General features: G+C 36.4%; 1 protein-coding gene across 2 annotated transcripts in view; it reads left to right on the top strand.

Annotated features, from left to right (window-relative positions):
* LOC137023410 (novel protein similar to elongation factor RNA polymerase II (ell)) overlaps window positions 1–21,582 on the top strand; it is a 54,975-nt gene that overhangs the window by 27,652 nt on the left and 5,741 nt on the right. For both annotated transcript variants that reach the window (XM_067390472.1, XM_067390471.1), the window contains 6 exons: window positions 2,875–2,999; window positions 4,656–4,819; window positions 11,584–11,825; window positions 13,992–14,116; window positions 19,482–19,602; window positions 19,975–20,416. In XM_067390472.1, the coding sequence (XP_067246573.1) occupies window positions 2,875–2,999; window positions 4,656–4,819; window positions 11,584–11,825; window positions 13,992–14,116; window positions 19,482–19,602; window positions 19,975–20,416 (1,219 nt within the window). The remainder of the gene's footprint in view (window positions 1–2,874; window positions 3,000–4,655; window positions 4,820–11,583; window positions 11,826–13,991; window positions 14,117–19,481; window positions 19,603–19,974; window positions 20,417–21,582) is intronic.

Raw genomic sequence — 21,582 nt, 5'->3', positions numbered from 1 at the left:
ACAGGGCTTTGAACAGGTAGTGAGGTCATGCTGTCGATGTTACTTGTTCAGGGCTGCATTTGTTTTGATCGCCCTCAGATGACTGCGAGTATTATGTAACTGACTCAGTAACTGAGTCGTGACCCTTCCGTTGCCTCAGAACACAAACTCGGAGCTGCAGTCGATCTGGCATGATTAAGTCAAACCCTATCAAAGCACAGATTTGTTGAAAAGTTTTATAGCACTGAAGTGGTTACCGTAATCTTGACTGTGAATGTGATTTCACCAAGTACATCATGTTCCTGGATCCGACATCTTTGTTGATCCTGGAACAACATTCAAAGCAACCCTCATATTTGAGAGAGTAGTTTACAGTTTATGTGAAGTTTGGGATTACAACCAGGGTAGGTGCTTCTAAATCAGTGTTATTCGGTTATCATTTCCATCTGATTTTAGGGATGAGTTATGGGTAGGGATAGGGTTAGGACTACATTTTTGGACAGGAATGTTGTTCCAGGATCAACAAAATATGTTGACCAGGAACATGTCTGTCTTGGCAAAATCACGGCGCCCTACTGTTGACAACTAAGAAAGAAAATACCTTTCTCCAATTATAACTAATAATGCTGCTTAGATAAATAGACAATAGTTTGAGTTGGTTGCCTTTCTTGAAGTTTATTTTTTGCTCCGTTGCTTTTGCTGTTTGTATTCTACACATAATTAAAGCTGAGCAAATAGCACATACTCTGTTGAAAAAAGGGAAAGGTTTCTTTGGCTCACTTGCTTATTCATGCCTCCAAAAAAAAAAAAAAAAAACTAGTCACAAATATTACAAAACAAGAACATATGAAAAACTGTCTCATATTAAAGGTGCTCTGTCATTTTTGACTGTACTAAAGCATAAAAATACCATAATATGTTTGCAGAGATGTGGAAACATGTTAAGTTCAAATACTTGAAATAATCAATGCTACAGCCAGTTATTCTGCTTTGAAATGTGCATTTCCATATCAGAATGTCTGCTTTTGTTTTGGTCTGTGTGATCCCGCCCACTGCCAATTTACCCAATAGTATTTTGATGCCCTGGGTTGCCAATTGGCGGAGAAAACGGCGATCGTAGCCAGAAAAAAAACAAACTGGGTCAGAGAGCGCAAATTCTATCTGACCTAAAAAGCCTCGGCAATTAAAACGTTGCAAACGTATACACTACTTGATAAACTTGTACTGTAAGACTTTTGCTTTCTATTATCAGTTATGCTTGTTTCTGTTGCGTGTCATCAATCTGGCAACCCGCGTGAGCGTCGAGTCTGAGGAGGAGGGGGCGGGGGAAAACTCTCTCCAATATTTTATGTTATGTTTAACCACTAGCTGTCAATATCACATAGTGCACCTTTAAATTGTCAGTTTTTTTAAGCACTTTATTTATGTGCGTATATCATTTTAATACAAAACGGATTTTTTTAAATTAATGTTTATATTTGCTGTGACATTATTTTTGCTAGCCCACAAAAGATACATTTTTTAACTACATATTGTCAGAAATGGCTAAATATACTTCTATTTTTCCATATACTCTTTACAGTGGGGGAAATTAGAAATTTGTTTGTTTTTAATATCAAATAAACAGCTGTAAATTCTACAGTTATGTAACTCCATGATGGCTATAAATTCATTAACTTTTGCTGGAAAATGTTGGCATATTGGTGCAAAATATTTTTATAATGTAATTTTCAAACCCTTTCAAACGGTTGCTTTCAATTACTATTACAAGACATTCCAGTAATTTTGACAAAATATCATCTATCTTCTTCTGAATAAATAAGCTTCCCATTGATGTATGGTTTGTTAGGATAGAGCAATATTTGGTCGAGATGCAACTATTTGGAAATCTGGAATCTGAGGGTGCAAAAAAATCTAAATATTGAGAAAATCACCTTTAAAGTTGTCCAAATAAAGTCCTTAGCAAAGCATATCCACTCTAAACAATGATTTTTTAAAATATATATTTACGGTAGGAAATTTACAAAATATCTTCATGGAACATGATCTTTACTTAATATCCTAATGATTTTTGGCATAAAAGAAAAATGTATAATTTTGATCCATACAATGTATTGTTTGCTACTGCTACAAATATACCTGTGCGACTTATACATGATTTTATGCCTTGCAACCATAAACATTTGTGTCATATGTTCAAAAAATGTAGAAGTTTTTACTACAAGAGGCCTTAAACTTTATATGCCTATGTTTAGCGACTGTGTGTTGTGCAGTAGGACGCTTGTTACAAACCCACATTAAGCTCATATAATTAGCAAATATGAGTCTTTTATTTCAGAAATAGACCAGGACAAATCATCCCGCCATGAAATGTGTTTTGGTACAGCAAGTGCCTTTTCTATGAAAGTAATAACTTAATTGCTTAATGAGGACATGCAACGCTTTACATACAAGCTAAATACTGTTTTGGTGAGTCGTAGGAGGAGCTCATTTGACTGGTTTATTGAACGAAAGATGTTTTTCCAAAAAGCTTTATTTAAGTAAATGCAGTAAGCTGGAGCTTTTCTCGAATAAACAAAAGCTTGTGTGTTAGGCAAGGGATTTTTTTTGTATGTACGGTATAATGAATGTTAAATCATCTTGGCATTATCTGTATGTTATGTTTGTATGTTACACAAGAGTATTTCCATTGCTAAAAATAGCCATTTAATGCTTAAAATAGCCATTCTGAAGTGAGCGGGTATAAACAAACATCCATTTCTCATAATTACACTCTCTGTACGCCTGTATTTATAGTGGGGGTGATTTTATGTATATATGTTAATGTATATTTAGAATTGAATTAAACTTTATTGACATGTCTGAAATGTCTTTGTTTTTCTTTTCATCTAACAGTATATCAAGATTCCTGCTTCCTCGGATTCTCCTGATGCTTTCCGTGTCTTCTCCTTCTATCTGTCCAGTGACAGTAAAGACAAACCTCAGGCCAGCTTTGACTGTATTCACCAGTATGTTTCTGGGTAAGACACTGATGCAAAAATTAATCAAATAAGGGGGAAAACTGAACCTCAAGGAACATATTAAAAGAAAAAACAAAACCCCTTCAAAACAGTATAAAAATAGCATGCTGTTGTTTTCTCAGTGAAGCACACACTTCATACTGTTCATACTGACCAGGAACTGTCCAGCTTCAAAACGAGAACCAAAAAACACCATAAATAATGAATATATTACAAATACAATAGGACTTATGGGGAATAAATGAAATTTGTGTCATTATTCACTGATAATCACAAAACTGTTAATGCTTTTGCAGCTTAAAACTCTTTTTAATTACTTAATGCAATAATAAAAGTAGTAAAGCAAACTCCTGTTACTGCCATTAGTTATTGTGTGTCTTGAATAAATCTATACATTGAGTGTGGGTTGTTGTTTGTTAGGATCAACATTTACTTGGACCTTTGAACCCAAGTTCCATTACAGTATTTGGCGTCACGGTCGGTTGTGAAGTTGCTGCCTCTTGATCGGGGTGGCACTGATCTGTTCGGTCTGCAGCTCAAAGGGGACTTGTAGTCTCACAATACTCGACTTGTCTCGCTGAAGAATAGCATTACATAGGTTTGTGGGAAAGAGGATGCAAAGCAATTCCACAAAAACCGGTTAAGGCCATTAGTCATAAATTAGTCACTGACTTTCCGGCTGCTTTGTGGACAAAGGGAGCAGCTGTAACACTTAGAAGTGCGAAGAGAAGAATTAAACATGTCAGTCTTTACATTGCAGGGTTGATGCTTAGAGCTTTCCAGAAAATTTCTGTGAAATTTCCACACTGATTTTGATTTAGCCTTTGATTCACAATGCTGTTATTCTTTTCACACAAACTTCCAAATCAGATGTTAACCTTCAAGCCATTTGCAAGTATTTCTCAATTATTTATAAAAAAAATATATAAAAAAGCATTGATTTAATGCAGATTTTCAGTACCCCTGCTATAAATGAACGTTTTTAATACCTATTTTAGCAATATATAAATGCTTTTCTTTCTACTTTCTATTCATCAAAGAATATAATATAAAAAAAATAGATAGATAAAATATAATATAAAAAATGTTGTCATGTTTTCCACAAAAAAATATTAAGCAGCTCAACTGTTTTCAACATTGCTAATAATTTCTTGAGCACTAAATCGGCATATTAGAATGATTTCTGAAGATCATGTGATGGGATATATATACACACATTTTATTTTAAATAAAAGTTTTATATATATAAACACACACATTCATGTATATATTTAACAAAAATATATTATAAATATAAATATAATATAAAATACTTTTATTTATATATAAATGTTATATATATCAAATAAGTCAAATATTTTAATATATATTATTTATAAAACAATGTTTACTTATTCAGAAATAATAATTTTTAATATAAAATTTTTTTGAGAAATTTATTTCTCAAACAATCTCTATAACCACGTCTCCATGACAGATATAAATTCATAAACAATCTTAAAAAAAGATGCCATGTGGTGCGAAACATCACTTAATTGTTTGTCATTCCTAACAATTCTAACTGATGATTCAAAGACTGTAAATTTAAAATCCCTGGAATTTCAACAAATCTATAATTTCCAGCTTGATAATTTAACTCTGTGTATTTCCTTTTAGAGATGGCAGGGAGCATCTGGAAGGTCAGGGCAGTATTCAGGACAAAATCACGGTGTGTGCCACCGACGATTCCTACCAGATGACCCGCGAGCGCATGTCTCAAGTGGAAAAGGACATCTGGAGTCGCTCAGCCATTGAGATCAAACCTGGATCCACGCGTCCAAGTAAGAATCCAGCTCACACGCACACAAAGGACCACTCCAGACATAATCATCTCTCATTAAAGTGTCTCATATCAAAAACAACACATTTATTTTGACCAAATGCAAGTAATCCTACCCTAGTAGTATCGTTAATTATGTTCATATGGTTGATAAACCAGAGCGATTTTGATCAAGGGATGGTTGTTTATCAGATGAGCCGTGTAAGATGCGTTTCCCTCCCCCAATACCTCTTCTCAAGCATTTATCTGCAGATGACACAGGCATGAAGCCACAGACCTGTTCCATTAATCTGATTGAGACTGCCAGAAGTATGCACTAACAAGTCTCATGCTGGGTGGATGAAGTTTAGCCCAGGATTTTAATTACCATGGCTGGGGATCAATTAGGTTTTCATCTGCAGAAATACTGAATTATACATGGGGTCTCTCTCTGAAGCGAAGTCTGCAATTCCCCAAGCGACGACTAGAGAGAAGGACACGCGTCGATCTGGCCTCTCGTGACTTAAAAAGGTGGATGTGTGCTGGAGTGAAAGAAAGCACTTCAGTGGTTGGAGAAAATAAGTCTGTTTGATTCAAGGCAATTAAAAGCGCTGAATCGCTTTCACTGTGGAAAGCAAATAGTGCCCTTCCAGATAAAGCCCTGCAGAATCCTTTTTTTTTTGTCAGTATGTGTCTCAATTTTCCTTGTAATGTAAACACATTTGGGCTGCACTGCTTGCTAAGGGGTATAATTTAGGGACGGACATTATAGGAGGACCAAAGTGGGATGATTTGATGTTGCACCATTCAGTTTTCATATAATAGGTGTGTTGGGTCACATTTTTATTGCGACTGAGTTTATAGTATTTGCTTTGGCTTTTTATTCCATCACGGACAAAAAGTAATACCGTCGCCATGCGTATTTTTAACCAGCTCCAAATGCATATGGCGGTAGAAATGGAGCCATGTCCTTGCACAATTTAGTGCCTGGCAGATACATTTGTTTGGCTGAAACAAAAATAAATCGGCCTCCGACTTTTTCCCATCTCTGTAGTTGAGCAGAGAAACGTCTTGCGGTGGCAAGCTGTATTTCTGTGGTAAAGTAATGGTACGCTTACTGTATCTTGTAGACGCTTCTAAATACTGCTTTGCCATCAAAGTTCTCATAGTTGGCAGAGGCTTTCAAATGTATGGCAGGTATTACAGTGGACGTTTAATTATAAAGAGCAGAGGTATTACGGTTGCTCTAATTTTGCATGCTGATATCAGGCGTGCAGAAGAGCATCATCAAACATTTAGTGTGTACTTACTGTTTGATGTTGGTGGTTCTCATTCATTTAGCGATCAGGACAAGTATAGTTGTCGTTAGTGGTAGACCGATATGGATGCCGATATCTTTGAGAGCATGTTTTCAAATGGTTCTCAGCGCTGCCAAAATAAAAGTCGACCAAACAGGAAAAGCTTGTCAGCTGATGCCAATATTTAAAAAATGCCAAATATATTAGCGATATCACATGGGTAGCCATGCAGTATTGCTATATATCAGCACTGCTATGATTCGGCTGCAGGTAATCACAGCGTGATGATATACAGCCATATCGCACAGCTACCCGTGTGATATTGCATTTATACACCAGTTCGAAGCCACAAGTGTGTAAATGACTAAGAAATGGCAATGGAGTGTCTTTAAATCACTCAATGTGCAAAACTACTTTCTTCCGCCACAGATTAAAATCTCAAGTTGACAGTTTGACCAAAACTCTGTTACTAATTCTGAAATTTCAAACTAGTTTTGAGTCCCCTCCATGGAAAATCATTGTATTTTATACAGTATTATAGATAGAGCTAGAGATAGAGATTGCCTGAGCAAGCATTACCTGTCTGATATAACATTCATTCTTCAGGCCGATGTCCATAATATTATATCCATTATAAAAATCTGTTTGAATGTCCGCTGAGGAAAGTGATCTTTGCATTTGTCCTTTTTACAGTTAAGGAAATTTTCCATAACAGTGTCCTTTGTTTACAAAAGTCCCTTTCAATTTTAAAAGTCTCTTGCAACGGACTCATTCACTCGTAAAATTTGCCGCCATCTAATGATGTATTAATGTAACTTTCACTCAATCCATATTACGCACTAATGAACCCTTTCTCAATACCAAATAGAACATATTATTTATACAAAATTATATTTATTGAACGACAATATTTAAAATAACAACAATAGCCATTATAAATGACAATAGGAAATAAACACACTTGTACAATGCAGTCAAACGTACAAAAGCAGTGCTCTACAGGATGTAAGTTAAATGTAGCCTTAATATTAAAGTACTAAATTTAACATAGCCCAATTCGATCTGCTCTGGAACAAGTAATAGATTAATAAGACCAAAGATTGCCCATTTTATGTACCCAAAATGAAATGTATATCTCATGTTTAACCACTATAAGAGCCAGCGGCAAATCACCGAAGCACTGGCCGAGATGAAGCTGTTCTCAGCGGGTACACGAGCCCTGAACAGCTGCTGACAGCTCACATCTCCGAAATACGTCTAAACAAATTGTAAAATAGGTGCTATGATTAAATATGAGTCAGGTCTAAACAACTACATTCTCACCTACAAAAAAACCTAGTTCGTGGTACAACAAGTGTAGTATTTGTAAAAAATATGGTGTATTTGCTCAGCTGCCATGACAGTTGCTTCAAGCGGAGTGATACAAACGGTGATAAGGTAGGAGTGCTGTTATCACTAGAATATCACACGGCTCTCAGCCAATCAGATTCGAGAACCAGAAAGCACTGTTGTATAATGGCCGATAATATCTGCCTTGCCGATTATATCGGCCTGATCACCGGTCGTCATGTGTTCGTGGATACACAAACTCCTTAATAAACTAGCTATACACTTTTGCATTTAATATAAGCACTGTTATCTCTGTTTCACTATTGTGGCATATTCAGCATGCAGACGTGATTAAACAAGTGATTACTGGGCTTTGCAAGGTAAAACAATTTGATTTTGGAATTTGATTTGATGAGATTGCCTGTAAGGCTAGATTTGATTAAATGTTTGATGATGGAGTTTTGTGACATCTGTCAACAGTTCATACAGTAAAACCCCAAAACACGGTAAAGTGTTTCGATTGCTTTTGCAGAAGGAGAGCGTTTCATTCAGCACTTTTTGCAAAGCGCAACATGTTTAGGCGTCAAAAGGAATTCAGTACTTTGTTTTTTCTCTCTCTTGTTAGTCAGCATGTTGGACTCTGTAACAGTCAAACATTCCTCATAAATAGGGGCATTGTTCTCACAGCTCTGTGGTTATTGCAGTATATCATGTAGTTATGAAATATGAAGACAGCTCCTTTAAGTATAATGAAATGTATTGGTTACACTTTATTTTAAGGTGTCCTTGTTATAGTGTAATTATACTTTTATGTATTGAGTAATATTAATTGACTTCATGTGCTTACTAGAGGGTTAGGATTTGGTGTTGGGTTGTAGTTATGCATAATAGTTTCAAACAGTTAGTTAATACACCCATATTCCCATTATAGTTGTTGTTATTATTATAGTAACTACATGTAACTTGTAACAATGAGACTATAAAATCAAGTATTTACTGCAATTTTTGTATAAGAGGGAGAAAAGAGAACTTTTTATGGCTGTTGACTGACTGGCCCTTGTTGTTGAGGCAAACTACATCTGTTTCTACAAATTTATGTTGTCACATTTCCTCTTAAAGACTTTAATAGAGTTCTTCACCCAAAATAAAAATTCTGTCATCGTTTACTCACTCTTATATCATTCCAAACTTGCATAACTGGTTGTTTTTTTTCTATGGAACTTATAAATAATGTACTAGTCACTTTCCCCCCCCCATAGTGTTACAATAAAAGGTGTTAAAAATGACATAAATTACCATAAAAGTATTTTATAGTGCTTTTGTGGCTCATTTGCTATATTTAGAGTATGAGAAATCAAAAATGGTTACATTTTAGTTTATTTCAAGAACGATTATTCAGTGATATTTCAAGATGATATTATCAGTAAATTATTTGATCTGGTTCACAAAACCAGTTTATTTTTAATTTTCTACCACAAATTGCAGCAGTAGTTTTTGAGGTCAGTGCTCACTGGAGGAAGATTTTCAGTAAACGGCAATTTAGACAGACAAGTCATATAGACTTCTTGTAAGATGCTTTTATGATGCTTCGGGGCAAAATACTGGCCCACATGTGACAGGGAGGTTAAGCTTGAAGGTTTAAAGAGATATTTGACCCCACAAATAAAATTCTGTCATTATTTTCTCACCCCCTCATCATTCCAAACCTGTATGACTTTGTCTTCTGCAGAACACAAAAGAAGAAACTTAGAGAAATGTCAATGGACATCAATGGTTACCAGAACTGTTTAGTTACCAACATTCTTGAAAATATTTTCTTTGTGTTCCACAGAAGAGAGAATGTCATACAGGTTTGGAACAACATGAGGGTGAGTAAATGATGTCAGAATTTTCATTTTGGGGGAAAATAAGAGAAACACCAGTACATTATTTCAAATATCTTTTCTTTTTTTTCTTTTTTTTTTTTTGTAAGTCATGTGATTGGAACAACTTGAGAGTGAATAAATGATAGACAGTACCTTTTTAAAGGATTAGTTCATTTCAGAATTAAAATTTCCTGATAATTTACTCACCCCCATGTCATCCAAGATGTTCATGTCTTTCTTTCTTCAGTCGAAAAGAAATTAAGGTTTTTGAGGAAAACATTCCAGGATTTTTCTCCATATTGTGGACTTCAACGGCTACCAATGGGTTGAAGGTCCAAATTGCAGTTTCAATGCAGCTTCAAAGGGCTCTACATGATCCCAGCTGAGGAATAAGAGTCTTATCTAGCGAAACGATCAGTTTTTTTCTAAAAAATAAAATAAAAATGTATATGCTTTTTTTTTTTTTTACCACAAATGCTCGTCTTGCACTGGCTCTGCGATGTGCCAAAGGTCAAGTATGACATAGACAGAAGTACCGTGGTAGGGCAAAAAACTCTCATTTTCTCCTTCAATTTCAAATCATCCGACATCGTTGTTTTACCTTCTTTTTTTTTGGTACGTATTCTCTGCATGATCGCTTTTTAAAGGTGCTCTAAGCGATGTCACGCATTTTTAGGCCAAAACAATTTTTGTCACATACAGCAAACATCTCCTCACTATCCGCTAGCTGCCTGTCCCCTGAACATACTGTAAAAAAACATGGTCTCTGTAGTCGCCACAAGCTCCGAAAATGGCAATAAAAACAAACTGGTGCAGCCTGGACCACTTAACATAATAAACATGCTCCAGCCAATAACCAACAAGAATGATTTTAAATGCGCGTTCATGACTGTTTCAGGAAGCACGGAGGGGAAGGGGAGGAGGAGGAGGAGGGAGGGTCTAGCTAGCCTCTGTTTTGTTTGACAACACTTCGAACGTCAACAGGAAGTTACTCCACCCAGGATCGCTTAGATCACCTTTAAACACTTGCTCGGTACTTCCGCCTACGTCACACGTGACATTTCCAGCATGATTACGTAATGCATGGCACATCGCAGAGCTGGTGCAAGATGAGCATTTGTGGTTAAAAATTATATAATTAATTTTTTTTTTTTTTTTTTTTTTAAATGACCGATCGTTTCGCTAGATAAGACCCTTATTCCTTGGCTGGTGTCATGTAGAGCTCTTTGAAACTGCAATTTGGACCTTCAATCTGTTGGTAGCTGCTGAAGTCAACTATATGGAGGAAAATCCTGGAATGTTTTCCTCAAAAACCTTAATGTCTTTTCAACTGAAGAAAAAAAACCCATCTTGGATGACATGGGGGTCACATTAACTTTTAAGTTAATGTGAAGATGGCTTAAAATGACAGAGTAATTAGATTTAACCCAGTCCATTCGAATTTAACTCGCAAGACAACAGTGTAGTGTGTTTCTGCAGCAGCAATAAAGCCCTAAAGCAGTATAAACAGACGCATGAACGTTATGTAAAACTGGATGCGCACAGGAGCATAGCAGTCACTGTATGAACAGCTTATTCTTCACTTTGTCCTATTGCAACCTTCAAAGTACAGCTTAAACTTCTAATAAGATTAGGCATGCCTGATATCTATTAGCACTCCTGTGTCCTGCTGGCTCCAGGTGAATTAGCACACCGGTGGGAAGATGGAAAGCAGAAAAAACGGCTCTATTTTAGGTACTTCCCTTTCTACAGCTTAGATATTTGCACAGGAGAGAGCCATGTTTGCCGTCAGCTCTCTTTCACACTCTACGGCCCGCCCGGTGCACGCCAAATTCAGAGTGCACATCCGGAGTATGGGTCATACGAGTGCTACGGGGGCCGTGATGTTTACTTAAATCTGTATGTCCTAAAGTGGTTCAGCGCTTGCTGTTTACACTACTGTATGTGTGACAGTCATTTGTCACGGCCCCGGCGCTCACCCCTTCTCCGTTATGCGTGTGTCTAATTTCACCTCAGGGCGGCTCGGTTTTGTTTTGCGTAACAAGAGCTTGGGGATTTGAGTGGCCCCAGAAGTTCTGTGCTATTTGCAGAGCTCTTGGTTTATTTTCAGTGCTGAGGAGGCAGTCGGGTTAAGCAATAATCTCTCAGCCCATTTTATGTCACTTTTTTTTTTTTTTTTGTGTTATCAGATTCTGAGCTTGTTTTAAACTCTTGTGAAGACGTCCCAATGCATTAAGGAACAGACCAAGTAATAATATTAATAATATGACCCTCTTTTTTTTTTCTTCCCTCAGGTAAATGTGTGAAGATTAAGAAGAAACAAGGCCTGCCTACAAGCTCTGACAACATTAACAGACATTCACCCAGCAACAAGAGGAACGGTGCACCTAGCTTGGTGGCCCACAGGCCCTTGAAGGAACGTGTTATTCACGTTCTGGCCTTAAAGCCCTACAGCAAGCCAGAACTATTGCTCTGGCTGGAGAGGGAGAAAGCCAGCCCCAAAGACAAGACTGACTTGAGCGCTGTGCTGGATGAGGTAAAACACAAGTGCATGACATGCTACAGTGCAAATGCTCAACAAACAGCATTTATAATTTACATGAATGGAAAAATGTGTCCAAACCTCAGCTGGAATCTTGAAAAGTTGAAAAGTCTCTTATGCTCACCAAGATTGAATTTACTTGAACAAAACTACAGTAAAAATAGTAATATTGTGAAACAGTATTACAATTTAAAAGAACTGTTTTTTTATTTGAATATATTTTAAAATGTAATTTATTCTTGTGATGCAAAGCTGAATTTTCAGCATCATTACTCCAGTCTTCAGTGTCACATGATCCTTCAGAAATCATTCTAATGTACTGATTTAGTGCTTAAGTAACATTTCTTATTATTATCAATGTTGAAAACAGTTGTGCTGCTGTTATATTTTATTATATTATATTATATATTAACCTTAAGTATGCATCACAGTTCACTGAGTTTGATTCAAACCAAACCGCCGGTTTAAGATTGAATCATTTTGACTGACTCACTAAAAACTAGTTCACAAGTCATTTGTTCACTAATCGAAAAAGCACTGTTCTATTGAAGCTTGTTTCCTCCACTAAATAAAAAATAAAAAAGGTTATTGCGAGTTTATCATGCAATTCTGACTTTATCTCTTTTTCTCAGAATTGTGAGTTTATATCTCACAATTCTGACTATAACATGCAATAGTGAGTTAAGTCAGAATTGTGAGATATAAACTCACAATTCTGAGAAAAAGTCTTTTTTCCCCTCATAATTGGACATTATAACACAATTTAGATCTTGCAATTCTGACTTTATATCTCACACTTCTGACTTTGTAACTTGCAATTCTTACTGTAAATCTCACAATTCTGACTTTAAATCTCACAATTCTGATTTTATATCTCGCAATTCTGACTGTATATCACGCAATTCTGACTGTATATCACGCAATTCTGACTGTATATCACGCAATTCTGACTGTATATCTCACACTTTGACTTTATATTTCACAATTCTGACTTTGTAACTCGTAATTCTGACTTCATATCTCACAATTCTGACTAAATCACACAATTCTGACTTCATATCTCACAATTCTGACTTTATAACTCACAATTCTGACTAAATCACACAATTCTGACTTCATATCACACAATTCTGACTTTATATCACACAATTCTGACTTTATATCACACAGTTTTTTTTACTTTATAACTCGCAATTGTGAGGAAAAAAAAGTCAGAATTGTGAGATACAAAGTCGCAATTACCTTTTTAATTTTTTATTTCATGGCAGAAACAAGCTTCAATACTGTTTGTTAGTGCATGCAGGAAACACTTTCTGAATGTAATTAACCAAGGCCAACCCCACAAGATGATATCTGACCATCTGAATGCACACAAAGTTTTCCTGACTAGGCTAGATTTTAAATTGTTGCATGTTTTTATTTTTGACACTTTCATGACCATTTTAGTTATAGTCTGGAATCGGTATAATATGTTGCTGATTAAAACTCGTGTTGATTTAAAGCTCTCTGTCAGTGCTCCATTTTGCACCATTGCCAAGTTTTTTTTGTTTGTTTGTTTATCTCGCCCATCAACCCTCCTTCAGAAAAACACAGTTCAGACCTCAGCTTGTACAGATAATATAGTTTATATCCAGAGCTGCTTCTCTATTACATTTGGGCAGGCGAGATGGCCGAGGCTGATTTTGTCAGTAGGTTTATTTGCTGAATGTTTCCTGCCGTGGTTATATTCAGGAGTTCCTGCACAGTCAACAAGGGGAGGTTGCGGTGCTAGCGGTAGCAATTAGCCTGCTGTCTTAATGATATTTAGAGAATGGATCATGTTTTGACAGAGGCAGGGTTGAGCTGGGTTCATATCCCATTTGTAGAAGTGCTCAACAGAACGGCCTGCGCTGCAATACATTTATGCCTTCTGTTTTACATTTACAAGGTCTGAATTGAATTATTGTCCTCTGGATGTATTTAAGAATGTCCTTAAAAGGCCTATCGTAGTTTTTCTTGCTCGTAAAAAAATCTGAAGTGTCATATTTCTTCAAAAAGATGCTGACTGAAGGGAAGCTTGATGGTTCAAGTCACTCTTGAAATATTGTTTACTTAAGTGCATTTGGGAATAGAGGGCAGTTTCTCATTAGGAGAATAATTCTATTGTATATGTCCTTTCAGGTGGCTAAACTCAATCCCAAAGACCACAGCTTTACTCTAAAGGATGATTTCTACAGACATGTGCGAAGGGACTGGCCCGGCTATATGGAGGAAGAGCGCCAACTCATTCAAAGGGTTTTGGCAAGGTACATTTTCTCAATTCAAACAACATCATTTTTATCTTTTTATAAATGTTTATTGCTGTTTTAGTGATTCAGACCCTAATCTACCATACTTTAACTTAATATATCATTGCTCTGCTTTACTCTACTTCCAACCTTTTTTTGTCTTGCATACTCCCACACCCCAATTGCAGTTTATTCCAACTGAAAAATTTCTCAATACTTTTTCAAAACTTTTCACACAGTTATTCTAACCAATTTTCTGCTCTGCACAGCAGTTGATAATTGAGTTCACATTCAAAATGCTCTAAAACTACCAAAACACTTCATTCATGTGTCAAATCAGGTCATTCTTCCATTAGCACATTAGCAAAGGTTTCACCCAAACACAAGTCTAATACCTGTGTAGGTGTTCAGCTACAACTGAGTATTTCATTTTTTAGATTCAGAATATATTTCAATATGGTATTACTGTAGAAATATAGCTAATTGCTGTCTTATTAATTTTAAGTTTAACAGTCTTGAAGTGTATGTAAACGTGCAGATTGGTCTGTAGGTATATAGACTTTAACACATAATATGCATTGATTACTACGCTGACAACATTTACAGTAGTATTTTATTCCGGGGAGTGATAAAGAGACAACATTAATATGTTTTTCTTGAGTTTAAAGGGTTAGTTTACCCAAAAATGAAAATGATGTCATTAATGACTCACCCTCATGTCGTTCCACACCCGTAAGACCTCCGTTCATCTTCGGAACACAGTTTAAGATATTTTAGATTTAGTCCGAGAGCTTTCTGTCCCTCCATTAAAAATGTATGTACGGTAGACTGTCCATGTCCAGAAAGGTAATAAAAACATTATCAAAGTAGTCCATGTAACATCAGTGGGTCAGTTAGATTTTTCTGAAGCATCGAAAATACATTTTGGTCCAAAAATAACAAAAAGTACGACTTTAATCAGCATTGTCTTCTCTTCCGGAATCCTTTCCATTGAATTGATTCCATTGAATCCTTTCATCTGTCGGCGTTGGTAATGCACTTTTACGTCACTGTGGTTGTTTTTGGCGATTAGGACATCCGCGACATGCACACTTACGCACCATTTTAAAAAATATAGCAATACCAAAATACAAACAATGTAGAATAGCTTGAACACAGCGTGCGTCTCCCTCAGACTGTAAACGAAGCTCTGGCGCACCGGATAACACGTCAGCAGCGTCTTACATCAGCAGCGTCACTCCGGAGTCGTGAACCACACTCCGGAGCAGAAGGGGGCGGTAATGCACCAATAAGCTGGATGCCAACCGCCGTAAAACAGGAAAGAAGAAGAAGAAGCGGAGTCGTGAACTCGGATTGACAACAGACCTGGAAGAGAAGACAATGCTGAATAAAGTCGTAGTTTTCGTTATTGTTGGACCAAAATGTATTTTCGATGCTTCAAAATGTTGCGAATGTCCTAATCGCCAAAAACAACCACGGCGACATAAAAGTGCATTACCAACGGCGACAGATGAAAGGATTCATTTGGAAGAGAAGACAATGCTGAATAAAGTCGTAGTTTTTGTTATTTTTGGACCAAAATGTATTTTCGATGCTTCAAAAACTTCTAACTAACCCACTGATGTCACATGGACTACTTTGATGATGTTTTTAGTACCTTTCTGGACATGGACAGTATACCGTACATACATTTTCAATGGAGGGACAGAAAGCTCTCTGACTAAATCTAAAATATCTTAAACTGTGTTCCGAAGATGAACGGAGGTCTTACGGGTTTGGAGCGACATGAGGGTGAGTCATTAATGACATCATTTTCATTTTTGGGTGAATTAACCCTTTAACCCTCAGGTATTCCTTACTTGGGTCACACTCATACTTGGCGGTTAAAAAGTGACAGAACAACTTAAGTGTAACTTTTTATCAGTTAAATGTACTATATTTTAGTTCAGTAATATTTATTTAATATTTTGAGGAGATTTTTGGGTAGTCTACTTAATATTTGTGCAATAATTGATTCATTATTGACCATTTATTTATTTATTTTTTTTCTAAAATACTTATTCATATTACAGTTAGTGTAGTACATGAGGTTAAAAATTCTAATCCAAACAGGCAAATTAAAGGCCGGAAAATAATATTTATATTAAATGGTTTAACCACTAGATGCCTGTATGGCTCTTTAATAACATGTATAGTTGCTCAAGAGTATTGCTGGTCATAATTGCTTACTTATTTTTTAGGTTTTGCATTTGGATATATATTTATACATTATCAAACACTAAATATAATATAAGTTACATTTTTTTTTTTTAATGTTACATTTCAAAGGTTAATTACTCGCATCCTAATGTTATTTTATGATACAGCATACACAATAAGTGAATATTAATAAATGCAAGCAAATACTGAATTTAACCCAAGAAAGAAGTTTAAAATAGTGTTAAAAAATCCCAAGGCAACCAATTGCATTCAACAAAACTCTTTATTATATAATATATCCAGTGAGGCGCTAGATTCCTTGAATGGGCAGTCTTGATGGAAACTCATTCGACCTCCTGAAGTGAGAGAAAGATTGCAGAAAGACTAAAAACTGTTAAAAATATGACAACTAGCATCTGGTTATGGTAGCTATTGAAGTGTTTATCACGTTAACTATCTGCAATTAGAGTCTAACTATATATTATCTAACGATAAACATGAACTATAACATGCTTCCCAAAATACCACTACTGGCTAGATTCCATGATAATAACTCTGCTTAGAAACATGTTAAACTTTCAGAATAGTACTATTACCCAACTTCTTTAGACTAAGAAGGGCTGATGACGTTTAGTACAGTATTGTCATCCATGCCGTGCCCCCACAGTCTGCAGAGATGATGTGTTTTGGAGGCCCTATTAAGTACGCGTTTTAGCACAGATGATGTGGTTAATAGGCCTGTCTGAGCAGGAAGCCATGCGATTCACTGTGCTGTTGAGTGGAATTATGCTGAAAGCTTCTGTGCAGCCGCATTCAGTCCCGGAACAATAGGGGAATAAACTGCAGCCATCCTGCCAAATACGAGCTTGGCAGCCGTGTTTTTGGGAGGTTTTCCACACTCCGCCTAACTGACTGTGTACTTCGGTTTCTTTCCTGCCTTCACCTCTGCCTCTCGATTTTTATGTGCACTGCCAGTCAAAGGGTCATTATGGGACAGCCCAAGATGCTCTTGCAATAATCCCCAGAATGGGACTTGCACAACAGAGCATGTTTGCTGAAACGTTCACGCACTGCCACTGCTACCCTTCAAAAGTTTGGGGTTGGAGAGATTTTTAATGTTTTTCAAAGATGTTCACCAAGGCTGCATTTATTTGATACAAAAATACAGTAAAACTATGGAAGCTTGTTTCCACCATGAAATAAAAAATAAAAAAGGTAATTAGCCTTTCGCCGAGCCCCGCCCCCCTTAGTTACTGTTGCTTTGTCCGACAAGCCGTGGCGCTGTCACTCCACACGCAGTGTAAAATACATCGCGGAACAAAGAGGATACTGACCACACATCGACAGACAAGACAGAGCAGGTTACTTTTGATATTAAACAAAGTCCCAGCTTTCAAACCGTGTTAGTTATTAAAGAAATTCAAACAATAAAAACCGTTTTGTTGCTCTTGAATGTGTCGTGACCATGGTCGTGACAGATTGCTGTAGATCCTCAGCTCAACCACTCGTAAAAACCGATCATCTCTTCCTATTAGTCCATTAACATGAGAATGAATGTTGTTTCAAACGCGGAAAGACGTCAATACACACCATTTTTCAGGTTTAACTCCACCGAGGTTAATCTTTTACCTACTGGCTGCTTTGTCGGACAAAATGGCGGATGCGGCGTTCTGATTGGTTAGATCGCTTGTCAATCAAACTCCCGGCGAAAGGTCAATTGTGACTTTTTATCTCACAATTGCATGATATAAACTCACAATTGTGAGTTAGAGAGGGAGAATTGCATGACAAAGTCAGAATTGCGAGTTAAAAAGTCAGAATTGTGAGATATAAACTTGCAATTGTGTTAAAATGTCCAATTGGGAATGATGTTTTTTTCTCAGAATTGCAAGTTTATCTCTCACAATTCTGACTTTATAACTCACAATTACGTTATAAAGTCAGATATATAAACTCAGAGATAAACAGATATAAACTCACAATAGTGAGATATAAAGTTAGAATTGAGTGACAAAAACTGACTTTATAACTCGCAATTGAGTTCAAAATCTCGCAATTGCAAGAAGAAAAGTCAGAATTAGGAGATAAAAAGTCGCGATTACGAGTTATAAAGTCAGAATTGCGAGATATAAAGTCACAATCAAACTTTTTTTTCCTTGCAATTGCAAGTTTTTATCACTTTTTTTGTGTGTGTGTGTGTGTGTGCCGGAAACAAGCTTCCGTAAAAAAACAGCAGTGTACTGTGAAATATTATTACAAATTTTCTAAATAAATAAATGCAATTTATTTTTTGTGATGCAAAACTGAATTTTCAGCATTACTCCAGTCTTCAGTGTCACATGATCCTTCAGAAATCATTCTAATGTGCTGATTTGGTGCATAAAAAACATTGCTTAATATTCAATGTTGAAAAGTTGTTCTGCTTAATATTTTTATTTAAATATTTTTCTTTTTCTAAAGATGTTTTAGTTTCAAAAGAACAGCACTTATTTGAAATAGAACTTTTGTAACAATGTAAAAAGTCTTTTTAATAAAAGTGTTGTTCACTGACCTCAAACTTTTGAACTAGTGGCCTTTTTTTACTATCTTTTTATGGTTTTAAATTTATATTTTATTCTATTTTATTTTACTATGTAGTCCACAGTAGTTTAGTACAGAAGCGCATCAAAGCAGGACGCTTATGAGGAACGATCATCCGTGTGATGAAAAAGCAGCTCTGTAAGAGGAAGGAGCTGTAGGAAGCAGATTGCCAGAGGAAAGTTCCAACAGAGTAGGAATGTCTCTGGCACCATTGTTCTCGTCACTGGACATTATCGAGGCTTTTGCCAGTCTCACTGCAGATGTTATCAGTTACCCGGAAATGCTAAGCTAGACTAACAAGCTCTGGCACTCTGACCATCCGAATGCTGTGCAGCAGTTTTAGTGTTTTTACACTCCGTTTGGGAACGACCCAACGTGATTAACACCCGTGCAAATCTTAGACCTTGATCGTGAGCTTTAAATTTCTTCCTGTTTAGTTCCTCTAAGCATAATTGCACCTTGTTATAGCTTTCTAGAACTAGGAAGTTCATCTCAACTTGGGACAGCTCACAAATTTGTTTCAGAATTTAATTAGCAAAGGTTTCCTGATGGCAAGCATGCATGGAATGACATTTTGACAGCGTCTCACACTCTGATATTCCAGAAAACTCCAGCCTCTCAGCAGCAGCAGTAGCCAGTTGAAAAGCTTCCAGTCCAGCCATTCATTCCACAAAACCTCAGGGGATTCTCCATCCCAACTCAGCCCTGTCAAGAATCTCTCCATGGTAAATATGCACCTATAAAAAGAAGTGCTACTTTTTCCCCCGTCGGTCTCATTTTGCATGTTGTATATTCTCTGAAATGAACTACCAGGTTCTTTTGTGCACAGGTTTGTCATTGAATATGTGATTGATTTACCTGAAATGAGAGTGAGAAGAGTCTCCTTTCCTTTCCTTTTTTTTTTCTTTTTTCTTTTGTCGTTTTCTTGTGACGATCATGCTTGGCGCCGTCTGCTCTTTATTTATGGAGATGCTGGAGGCGCTTCAGTCACTGCTGTTTGCAGGAACCAATTAAGCTCCTGGTCCACACTATGCTAGTCGTCATACTGTTTTCCATCTGCAAACTTTCTAAAAATCCCTTCCTTTCTTTACTCCCAGAAACGCCCAGTGCCTTCCGACCATCTAGAAAGTCAGACGCCGAAAAAGCAACGTTTATTAGACCAGAACATGCCCTTGCAATCTCCTTCCAATGGACATATCAGCTCCTCCATGGGCCGTAGCTCTTCAACTCATGGAAACACAAGTTTGCAAAGGGGTACCAATTCAGCTCAGCAAAGCCCAGATGGTCTTTACCAGCGGCACAAGCTCAGCGAGTCCAACAGCGTGCCCAAACCAGAACAGCCAGAACCAGCACAGCAGCCACCCACCAGCCCCAAACACACCAGAACTGAACCGGAAATCCGCACTGACCAGCAGCTAGCGAACGGCCAGCACAAAAAGAAGAAGTCCAAGAAGCATAAAGAAAAAGAAAGGGAGCGCTTAAAACCTGAGTGGGCCGAGACCAGTCCGGACCTCAAACAGAACCAAGAAAATATTAATGGTGGGTTAAGAGGCTTAAAAGTAAATATATTGGTGGATGATATATATTTAGCAGAGAAAGTAATATATACACTACACTAAAAGATTGGGGTTAGTAAGGTTTTAAAAAAATAATAATACTTTTATTCAGTAAGGATGCATTAAGTTGATCAAAAGTGGCAGAAAACATTTATTTAAAATGTTAAAGTTTTGCATTTCAAATAAATGCTGTTCTTTTGAACTTTCAATTCATCAAATAAACCTAAAAAATCAATATGGATAATAATAATCAGTGTTTTTTGAGCATAAATCAGCATATTAGAATAATTTCTGAAGGATCTTGTGACACTGAAGACTGAAGTAATGATGCTTTGCCATCACAGGAAAAAAAAAATAAACAAGTACAGAAAAGTATTATTTTAAATAATACTAATATATCAGATTTGTAATGTATTTTTAAAAACATTAAAAAACTTACCAACGCCAAACTTTTGTATGATATTGGGAATAACTGGGAAAGTTAAATGATTATCAGTACCAATAGTGTAATTGCTGCATATAATTAGATGTATAATTTGTTAAATATTTATTTTACAAATATTTTAATAAAAAATTGAATTAATTTACAACAAATAAATTTAATATATTTTATTAAAGGTGCAGTGTGTACATTTTAGTGGCATCTAGCATGGAGGTTGTGAACTGCAACTAACGGCGCACAAAAAGCTGCCTCTAAAAACACAAACGATTTAGAAGAACAACAACATAGTGACGAAACGCGCTCTGTAGAGTATTTGCCCGTTTAGGGCTGCTGTAGAATCATGATGGCGACTTGACATGGAGGGTGAATGAGATAGAAATGGCTCATTCTAAGCTAATAAAAACAACGGTTCATTATGTAAGGTCTTTATGTATCACTAAAAACAGTTATTTATATTATATTGCATTTCTGTCAATAGATCCTCCCAAATTTTACACATTGCACCTTTTAAACATATAAAGTGATTATTTAACAGCTTTTTAAGCTGTTCTGTTATCGGGCATGAGATATTGAAAGAATATTGAATAACATGATGAAGTTTATGATAATGCCTGTTACATGGTACAATGTCAGGCAGTGATATTAGCAGGGATTGTGGTGATCATGATCAATATTAACTTGTACTGCCAATGGAGTCATTGTTTCTC

The sequence above is a fragment of the Chanodichthys erythropterus genome, chromosome 7, assembly GCF_024489055.1.
Source record: "Chanodichthys erythropterus isolate Z2021 chromosome 7, ASM2448905v1, whole genome shotgun sequence".
Classification (NCBI taxonomy): domain Eukaryota; kingdom Metazoa; phylum Chordata; class Actinopteri; order Cypriniformes; family Xenocyprididae; genus Chanodichthys; species Chanodichthys erythropterus.
Note: the sequence above shows the minus strand (reverse complement) of the source record. Positions and strands in the feature narration are given on the sequence as shown.